This window comes from Mustela putorius, unplaced genomic scaffold, assembly GCF_011764305.1.
Source record: "Mustela putorius furo isolate JIRA1106 unplaced genomic scaffold, ASM1176430v1.1 tig00003834_pilon_pilon_pilon, whole genome shotgun sequence".
Classification (NCBI taxonomy): domain Eukaryota; kingdom Metazoa; phylum Chordata; class Mammalia; order Carnivora; family Mustelidae; genus Mustela; species Mustela putorius.
The window spans coordinates 24,581,499-24,592,888 of record NW_025421987.1 but is presented as its reverse complement, the minus strand read 5'-3'; the positions used below and the strand labels follow the sequence as shown (position 1 = coordinate 24,592,888).

General features: G+C 33.8%; 1 protein-coding gene across 1 annotated transcript; it reads right to left on the bottom strand.

Annotated features, from left to right (window-relative positions):
• Nucleotides 1–5,527: 5,527 nt before the first annotated feature.
• LOC101679147 (olfactory receptor 5AC1-like) lies at nucleotides 5,528–6,598 on the bottom strand. Its single transcript, XM_013046112.2, is given in 2 exon segments — nucleotides 5,528–5,980; nucleotides 5,983–6,598. Coding segments are annotated over 2 exon segments (921 nt in total). The 3' UTR covers nucleotides 5,528–5,675.
• Nucleotides 6,599–11,390: the final 4,792 nt, after the last annotated feature.

Genomic DNA, 11,390 nt, shown 5'->3' with positions numbered 1-11,390 from the left:
AGGGAAAGGACAGTTTCTTCAAGAGTGTTGGGAAAACTGGACAGCCATGTGCAAAAGAATGAAATAAGACCACTATATTGTGTATTGAGGCCATACAAAAAAATTAGTTTAACAAAGAATAAGGACTTGGATGTAAGACCTGAAGCCATAAGATTCCATAAGAAAACTGAGAGTAAGTTCCTTGACATCAGTCTTAGCAATGACGTTTTGGAGTTGACAACAATTGCAAAGGCAACAAACAAAAGGAAAGATATTTGCAAACAATATATCTGATAAGGAATTAGTATCCCAAAATATATTACAATCTCATACAATAAGGGGAAAAAAAAACAAACAATCCAGTTTAAAAATAGGCAGAGAGACTAAAAATAAATGAATGAATGAATGAATGAATGAATGAATTTTCCAAAGAAGACATACAAATGGCCAATACCTACACGAAAAGACTCTCAACATCACTAATCATCAGAGAAATGCAAATGAAATCCACAGTGTAAAATCACCTCAGACCTGTTGGAATGGCTATTATCCAATAACAAGTGTGGGTGAGGATGTGAAGAAGAAAGAAAGAACCCTTTGTGCACTGTTGATGTAAATGTAAATTAGTACAGCCACTATGGAAAACAGTAAGAAGGTTCTTTTTTTTTTTTTTTTTTTTTAATCACAAGTGGAACTACCATATGATCCACGAATCTCACTTCACACTAAGCCATTCAGCTTAGACCAGTCATTCATGTTTGGATTTCTCTGCTAATATTTTGGAAGTAGAGCTCAATCTTCTTATTCTATTGTCTTAACAAATGGAATATCCCCATACCCATGCCCACTCACTTTATTTTACCACATACATTTTGACATATCCCAAACAACATATCCCATACAACAAATCTGTCTTGTTCTTTTTAGCAAGGCAAGTGCAGTTGCCCAAACTATCAAGTATTTTCCACCTCCCAAACAGTAATCACCATCAGGTATTATATAGTACCTTCACCAATTTATTTCTTTTTGATCCAACTTTCACGAGGCACCAAAATAAATACATGTGACTATGCCATCTTTGGTTATTCCTTTTCTTTTGAAAAGCACAGAACTTTTTTCTGTCACTGATATCCAGGAAAAAGAGATTGCTAACAAGTTTTCTATAACTGTCTTTATATTTTGTTTTCCTACAAGATTGTATAAGGGTTCCAAGCATAATGAACTGTCCTTATCACTGAATTCTCAAAGTTTGCATGGAAGCATTTTTCATTAGGAGTGATATTATTGTTATCTATATACAATCTAAGCTATCTCCAGTTAGAACATATCCACTACCATTTATGCAGGGATATTTTATGTATCATTAGGTTAAAAAAAAAAAATGGGGAGATAAACCATGAGAGACTGTGGACTCTGAGAAACAAACTGAGGGTTTTTGAAAGAGGGGGGTGGGGGGATGGGTGAGTCTGGTGCTGGGTATTAAGGAGGACATGTACTGCATGGAGCACTGGGTGTGGTGCATAAACAATGGAACTTGGAACACTGAAAAAATAAAATAATTTTTTTGAAAGTATTAGTCATTAAAAAAAAATGGGCAGTTACCCTTTTCAGTGGAAGCTTGTTAGATTTCTACCTTAACCATGGTTGTATCATTATTTAGAAAGAAAATGTATACTGAAGTCCACATTCATCAGGCCATTTAATCATCTCCATTCAGACTCAATGAATTTTCTACCATTGAAATACAATGCCTTTGATCATGTGGTTTGAGTGTCTGGACTAACAAAAAATCATCAGACTTCTAGTGTTTATTTATTGGAAAAATGTCCCACTTATTTAACAATGTTCTCCCATCTCTATGGTAACCTGGTTTTGTCCTTCATTCTCAAGGACAGTGAATATGTTGGCTTCCAGGTGAATGTAATATCAGCCAAGCAAAAAACTTTATGACTCATCTTCTATTTTATATATTTGTCACATCTCTCCTAAGCCAGTCCACTTCTTTGTGTTCTTCTGATAGAATTACCATTTTGTTAATGCTATATTGATAACCAACAAGCAATGTTTGTAGCCATTATCCCTATTTGTCTTTGTTTATTGTCCATTAGTCCATGGAAGGGCATCTTGGTTCTTTCCATGGTTTGGGAACTGTGGCCATTGCCTCTATGAACATTGGGGTAAAGGTGGTCCTTCTTTTCATTGCATCTGTATCTTTGGGGTAAATACCCAGTAGTGCAATTGCAGGGTCATAGGGTAGCTCTATTTTTAACTTCTTAAGGAATATCCACACTGTTTTCCAAAGTGGTTTATTAACCAAACCATTTTGCTAAATCCTAGATGTTCGAAACTATGTAACTTAAATTCCATTGATAAAATATATACTGTAATTTGCCTCAAAGAAAAAAAATTTATTTTCCACTATCATGAACCAGGGGTTAGTTTCAGCTATCCCAGCACCAAAGTCTCAAAAGAGAATTTTTCCCCTACCCATCCTTCTTCACAAGGGCCATTCAAGTAAATTTCAAGTGTAGAATGACTTCAAATTCACAAGATAAAATGGGTTTATCCACTGTTTATTTACCCAAGTTTATTATCCAAGTTCACGTAGCTTAAGCAAGAATACACAAGTAAAACAGCAGCATGCATAACAGTAACATGACAGAAGCTTTGAATACTCTGATAGTTTCCAAAGCCTCATTCACTGAATACAAACTCTTGTATGCACAGATCACTCAGCACAGGAAAGGTACCATGTTGGGGGTCTCCCAGCTTAGATAACTTGCTTATAACCAAGCACTTAGAGGGATGTTTACCTCACATCCAATTTTAGTGCAACTGCATACCATAAAAACAGGCTCTACAATGAACAATCTTGATAAACTTGACACACTTGATGTACAACATACTTAAGAGCATTTTGGATCAGTAATAAGTTCATACTAACCTCACGAGGAATCTAATTTATCCCAAGTTAATGTATCTATTGGGTTGGCTTTGGAAGACTATATAAATATCAGTTCCTTAGAGGGTCCTCAAACTGGCATAAAATATGCTGAGTGAAATAAGTCAAGCAGAGAGAGTCAATTATCATATGGTTTCACTTATTTGTGGAGCATAACAAATAGCATGGAGGACAATGGGAATTAGAGAGGAGAAAGGAGTTGAGGGAAATTGGAAGGGGAGGTAAACCATGAGAGACTATGGACTCTGAAAAACAATCTGAGGGGTTTAAAGGGGCAGAGGGTGGGAGGTTGGGGTACCAGGTGGTGGGTATTATAGAGGGCACGGATTGCATGGAGCACTGGGTGTGGTGCAAAAACAATGAATACTGTTATGATGAAAATAAATTTTTAAAAAATTACAGTTCAGCTCTTAACTATTTACTTTCAAAGTAATATAATACCCAGGATATTACTGAAAATATCTCCTGATAAAATCATACATTACTTGTGCAATTATGAAGCTAGTAAAAGAGTGTAAATATCATAGCATATGATTGGTTTTGAAGACATTTCAAGTAAAATGTGTTCCATGTACATTAAGAAACAAATATACTTACATTTATGTAAATAACAAAAAGTATTTTAGAATTACTTTTAAAAGACCAATCATAATTATAGAAAAAGGGTTTAATCAAAAAGAAAATTAAAATGTTAAAGAAAGGTGTAGTTTATAGTCCTTGTAAAATGAGTCACAAATACTGTGAAATTGCTGAAATCACCCTACAACTAGAGATGTTTTTTTTTTTTTAATATAATTTTTTATTTTTTATAAACATATATTTTTATCCCCAGGGGTACAGGTCTGTGAATCACCAGGTTTACACACTTCACAGCACTCACCAAAACACATACCCTCCCCAATGTCCATAATACCACCCCTTTCTCCCAAACCCCCTCCCCCCAGCAACCCTCAGTTTGTTTTGTGAGATTAAGAGTCACTTATGGTTTGTCTCCCTCCCAATCCCATCTTCTTTCATTTATTCTTCTCGTACCCACTTAAGCCCCCATGTTGCATCACCACTTCCTCATATCAGGGAAATCATATGATAGTTGTCTTTCTCCGCTTGACTTATTTCGCTAAGCATGATACGCTCTAGTTCCATCCATGTTGTCGCAAATGGCAAGATTTCATTTCTTTTGATGGCTGCATAGTATTCCATTGTGTATATATACCACATCTTCTTGATCCATTCATCTGTTGATGGACATCTAGGTTCTGTCCATAGTTTGGCTATTGTGGACATTGCTGCTATAAACATTCGGGTGCATGTGCCCCTTTGGATCACTACGTTTGTATCTTTAGGGTAAATACCCAATAGTGCAATTGCTGGGTCATAGGGCAGAGATGGTTTTTAAAAAGAATAAACTTAATCATGTGGAATATTTTTAAAATAAATTTTGTTATTGGGGACCAACTGAAATTAATTTTAAGACCATACAAACAAGTTGATTTTTTCCAATAAAGTTTATATGAGAGATAAATAAATTTAAGTGATAAGAGATATTTATCATATGCCTGTAATACTTTTACTATATTTGTTGAAACTATTGGCAAGATCTAAAGTGTTTTAAAAATACTAGAACAACAGGCATATTCTCATGCCTCTACAACTTAAACTTAATTCTCATTTTGTATAATTGTTTTTCCCTAAGTGAGTGTGTTCAAAAAAGATAAAAAAAAATCAGACTATTCAAGGAATATAATTGTTTTGCAAAAAGAAGACTTAAAACATCTATGCCTATATAATTCTAAAGTAAATTAGAATATATATATAGAAATTATATATATATATATATATATCTTTTAAGTGATCATATCCCTGAATTGGAAGTAAATTAGTGAAAGAAAATCCACTGATAATTGTATATCTCTACATGGAAAGTCAGGTTCTTATCTCTGATATAACCTCTTTGCCTTTCCCTTAGTTACTCTAACTAAAACTGATAGGAATAGTAATGCAACCACGAGGCTGATCAAAATTGCTTTATATTGCACTCAAATATTCCTAAATTTATAAATTATTGAATGTCATGCTGCATGCAGTATCCCTGATTTAAAAAAAAAAAAAAACAGTGCATGAAATTACAGCTCTGAGCTGTGGTTAATTTTGATATTTCATTCTTTAATTCATGCCAACTTTCATTTTCTTCCTAACATCGACAATTTTCTTCAGAAATTTTCATTTTTTTCTTAACTTTATCATCAAACAGTACATTTTTTCTTAAGAAATATTTTCCCAAGAAGCAGAATTTTATTTTATTAGTCAATGAAGTAACTATGTGTGGCAGAAAACAACAAAGCCTTATTGATTTGCAAGTCCAGAGAAATGGGCTGGGCTCATTCATGAACTAAAAAACTAACTCTATATGGCAGCATCTATTACAGCTATTTCCCTCTGTAATTGTCTGTATCTATCTGGAATTTTGGAAAGTCCTAGAAAATAACTAATTTTCAAAAGCTAAATGCTTCAGATAAAAATAAAGCACAATATTTCTAATTAAGCAAGTTCTAGAGGTAATGTTCCCAAACTATAACTGGACCCATTCCAAGAAAGCTTATTGTGAAGCTGGGATGCTTCACACACACTTTATTAACTCCCCTGACCATTAGCCTTCTGGTGGAATGGCAGTCAGGACTTGGGGTGTTTTTTCAGCAGATGATAAAAAAGAAACATTGTGAAAATTGGCAACTATTTATTTCTTCATTATTCTTCTCAAGGCACCTATAACTTCTTTGTTCCTCAAGCTGTAAATAAAAGGATTTAGCAGAGGAATTATTATTGTGTAAAATAAAGAATACATTTTGTCATGATCATCAGTGTGGTCAGAACCAGGACGCACATACATGAAGAAGAGAGTGCCATAGAACAACGAAACAGAGAGCAGGTGGGCACTGCATGTGGAGAAGGCTTTGCTCCTGCCCTTTTCAGACTTCTTTTTCATGATGGCAAAGAGGATACGGATATAAGAAACCATGATGGCCATAAAAGTAAAGACTTTATAAAGGCTGAAAAGATTAAAACCAGAAGTGTATTAACTGTAGGATCAGTGCAAGAAATTTTGAAAAGTTGTAAAATTTCACAGTAGAAATACTGTATTTCATTGGACCTGCAGAAAGTTAATCTAAATAACAAACCCACATGAATTGCTGAATGTAGAAAACCCATGAAATATGAAACACCAATGAACTGAGTACAGAGGTTCCTGGACATTAAGACTGGATAAAGCAAAGGGTTGCATATGGCTATGTAGCGGTCATAAGCCATTACTACCAGCAGGAAACACTCTGTGGTGGCACTAGAACCAAAAATATAAAATTGAGCCATACAGTCAAAAAGTGATATCACATGATTCTTGGATAAAAAATGTGTAAGCATCCTCGGAGTTACAGAGGATGAAGTACAAGCATCTGCAAAGGCTAAACCACTGAGGAATAAGTACATGGGGGTGTGAAGATGGGGATGCTTCCAGATGAGAAAAATCAGTCCAAGGTTGCCCACCATGGTGGTGAGATAGATGACCAAGAACACCAGGAACAGGGGGACCTGCAGCCCTTGAAGATCTGTAAGTCCTGTGAGAACAAACTCAGCCACGAGTGTCTTATTTTCTTCTGCCATATCCAACCTGTCCAAATGGTAAAATGAAAGAAAAATATTGTTGAAACAGTCACAAAATAATCATAAAAACTGTGTATTTTTTGTGTAACTGATGTAAAAGATGCCTCTCATATGATTACCAATTTTTAAATTTTTACCTTTATATGTCCTTTAATATACATTCAAAAATTTCCGTAATAAAAAGTTTTAAATGATAATTCACCTAAAGTAACAAGTAAATTAAATACAAATCCTTCTCAACCCAACAGAGGTTTTAAGAACTGTATATGTTCATCTAAACATTATATGAAAGAAAGAAATTTCCCATTTTACCCAAGAAAAATGTAAATAGTTAAGAACAGTGAAGAGTACCTTAATTTCTACTGAACTACAATATAAAGATATAATAATCAAAACATTAAGGTAGTGGAATAAGAATACAGAAGAGGGCCAATGCAATAATAGGCAGCCAGCTCAGAAATAGATTCCATTATATACAGAAATGTGGCATAAGACAATACGATGTTTCAGTTCAGTAGAAGAAAGATGATGGGTTTAATGGATTGTGCTGCCATTCTTGGCTCTCTGTCTGGATATGAACAAGGTTAGGCTCCTAACTCACAGCATAGATACTTTCTAAGAAATTTGGGAGCCAACAATATAACATAGTGATTAGAGAAATTCTTATCCAGGAAAGAGTATTGGACAGAGTCAGATGGCATATAATAGGTTGGGAAATACATTTTACAGTGAATTACATTTTACAAATAGATAAGTGTATCTATGAAAAAGATACAGATTTATGATGATAACATAATAGACTGTAATCAGCTAATAGCTTATCTAAAGATTGCAACACCAAAAAATAGATAAGAAAGAAACAGCAATTCTGGAAACAGAAAATCAATCTAAAAGAAAAATGAAAGTGAATCCAAAGGATATGATACAAGCAAAGTTTACGGAGCAACCGCGCACAAAATCAACTAAAAGTCTGTTCAAGGGACAAATAAAAACCGAAAAAGATGCCTAGTTTCCTGTGTGGTCCACACATAAGAAGGACACATGTGTCAGGTGCAGGCATGCACACACAGACCGACATAACTCGCAGATACCTTGAACCGGTCGCAGGCTCGGTGAGCCTTTCTCACATATCAGAGAGCAGAGCAGAAATTAAAGTGAATAGATACTGCTGACTCAGGTGAGAAAAGTGCTCCTTTCATGTTAATTGTGGATCTATGAATTGCAACAGTCTTCTAGAAAGAGCAGTTTTATATGATACCATTTAAATTTTAAATAAATACATATACTCTTTGACTTACCATTTTGCCTTACATATACCCTAGAAATAAAATCACAACTATTCAAAGATAGATATACACAGAATATCCAATGCATTATTTTTCAAGGTGGCAAAGACCAGACACATCTACAGTGAGATGGCTAAATAAATCATATTTATGTATACTTATGTTTTGTAATACAAATCATCCATGAAAAAAGGAGTCATTCCACGTGAACTGGGAATTTTCATGATGTAATTTTTACCTGAGAAGAATATGATACAGAGAAGTGTAAATAAGATTTCATTATTGTAAGATGAGCAATGCATTTTTAAATCTTCTACCTGGAAAAAATGTGGAAATTAGAAATTAAGTTGATAGCATTGGGCTTTCTAGAATAGAAGTAGAGGTAGAAATGAGGGGAAAGGAAGAAGAGAAAAGAGAGAAGTCAAAATAAATGTTCTATGAGAACAGCAGCATATATATTATGATCTCTTTCACATAAAATTATGTAATTGATTTATTTGTGTGTATGTCTATTTAGGCCTTTATACATACATAAAGAGATGTGTGAAAGAGTCTCCAACATGTTAATAATAGGGAAAAGAAACAAGTATGATGAAATCCTATTGTTTTCTTTTTCAAGATTTTCACTGAAGGGTGCATTATAAAATTAGGATGCAATTATATGTTAATTTTTGCATGTATATATCAGTTAAGGACAGAAGTAGTCTTCAGAGAAATTAACATTTTCTTTTGGAAATTGTCAATGGGAAACAACATTTAACCACTGAGTGTAGATAGAATTTTTTTAATACCCCCAAATTACCTGTAATTGTATAAAATAGAAATTCAAATAGAACAAGAGTTTTTTGGAGGGTTTTTTCAATTTTAGTAATTTTATTTATTAATCTTATTTCTCCATACTTACTTTTTAATCACTGTTGTGGTTTTAACAAGTGGTGTTTGTATGAAGTAATGACATTGATTTTTTTTTCATGATTTATAAATAGTCTCTGAAAGTAGTCTAAAAAGTTTTCCAGTGAATACAGTTTCTTTTATATTACCATAAAAAGAAAAAGGAAAACATTCAGATATACATATTGTTATGGTATTTCCTGAGATGAAAAAAAATGTTATAATTTTATAGTCATATCTCTCAGTACTGATAGAACACACACAAAAAAAATTTTTACCATTAGAATATATTTGAAAAATTGAGTTTGTTTAATGTAGAAATAGGATCAAAGGCTCTTTTTCAATGAAATAGTGATCAACATAAGAGAAGACTGTGAGATATTATTCTACCCCCACTAAAAATAAAGAAAGAATTTATGAGCTTTAGAATTTTTACTTTTGAGTGTATACCCACCAGGAACCCCAATATAGACAACACAGACAAAGTATTAATTGAAAATTTAGAACATAGGAGATTTTTGCTCTGCATACACTGGTCCAACTTTATAGTCTCAAATAACCAAATGTTGGTTTTCCTAGTTTTAGTTCCTACAGCATATAACTTGGCCAATTAGTAATCTCTGTGAATTTTTTTTCTCAAGTTATGTGATAAATGAGACAAGGAGCAATTTTGAAGTTACCACCAGTGACTTTAGCCCATATTCTCATGATTTCATGAAATTAAAGAATTTGTGTTGTACTCAGCAACAAACCTTAAGCCAGAAGTTCCCAGTCTGAAAAAGTTACAAATAAGTTAGATTTGAGCTGCTTAGCTTATATCTCAATTAAGCAAACTTCACATTATGAAATGAACTCTGAATTTTTCTTACCACAATTATTGAATTTTTCTATTTTTCTTTCTTCTGTTAACCAAAGTTTATTATTTAAAAACTCCCTCCAGGGGTGCCTGCCTGGCTCAGGGGGTTAGGCCTCTGCTTTCAGCTCAGGTCATGGTCTCAGGGTCCTGAGACCGAGACCAGCATCAGGCTCTCTGCTCAGCAGGAAGCCTGTTCCCCCTCTCTCTCTGCCTGCCTCTCTGCTTCCTTGTGATCTCTTTCTCTCTCTCTCTCTCTCTCTCTCTGTCAAATAAATAAATAAAATCTTTTAAAAAATAAAATGAAAAATGAAAAATAAAAACTCCCTCCAAAATGTGTTATTTATCTATCGAGTAAAAATTCTAACTAAAATATACATGTTCAGACAGACATTTACTTCTGTCTGTCTAGATTTTGGTTGCTGATTTAAAAAGAAAAAAGTCCTTTCCTGACATTAATTTCTTATTTAGGTGTTTGTTATCATACAGACAAATTGCAACACTATATTAATGAAAATCTCTGCTCTCTCACCTACTTCCTGTAAATCATGGGAAATTGGAAATGTTTTCTTGAAGTAACATAGAAGGTACAGAAATGAAGCAGTATTATTTGTGCATTGATTTTCCTTAGAAACTCCAAACTGGAGATAGATAGCATTTCTTCCTGCTATCTGCAAATCTATTCTTTAAAAAATTCTGAAATTCCCTTAATGCTTCAGAAGGATTCCCAATAGGATGAAGTCAAAGTTGTTCTACTGGGCCTTGTGAGCTAATCCTCAAATCATCTACACACCAATAGTTATAACAATTAAAACGGTACATTCTGTCCTCAGGGTTTACCATAGGGGCATGTTTATAAAATGTCACCGAATGAAGTTTAGAATAAGCTTGTTTTCCTTCCTCTTGTCTCTTTTAATGGTCCCACTACCCAAATACATTCTTGTCCTCTTGGAAATCCCAAAGGTACATTAGAATTAACATATCCAAATCTGAAATTAAGATCTTCCTCCATTCCATCCCCAAACCTGGCATTCTTCCAATGTTCCCTGTCTCAGGGAATAGGGTTTGCAAACAAGTATTTGTGCACACCATAAATCAGGAACATATTCATGAAACTAACTTCTTCCTGAATTCCATTTTTTTTACTACTACCTCTAGATGTTATGTACCAAAGATGTCTTAAGTCCAACTATTTGTACAGTTAATCGTAAAATCCATAATGCATTCATCTCCTGCCTGGACTTATTAAATAAATTCCTAGCAACACTATCCATATCTGCTCACACAGTCATCCACTTCATTTTCCATTTTCCACACTGATGCCAGACTGATTTTTATAAAATGCACACCATTTCACCATCATCCCCTACACACTTCCCCACTCAACATGTATAAATAACTTCTCATTCCACATAGAATAACAACTAAAATTGGCAATCCTAAATATCCATTTCTCGATATTTCTGAGAAATAGACACAGTAATTAACTGTATACAGTTGAAGAAGGTTTTTTTGTATTACATGTATATATTATTTATAGTAACACTAATTGAATTCACAAATAATAGCCAATATTTTACTTGATCGACATAATAGAAGTTTAGTTCTCCTTTATGTAAGTATGAAGTACATGTTCTTAACTGAACAGCTGTTCCTTCCATTTGATGATTCAGAGTAGCAAACTCTTTCCAACTTGTCACTCAAGCATTTTTCACATATGATTTCCTTCAGGGTTTGTGTTTCCATTTGGATCAAGCTAAAA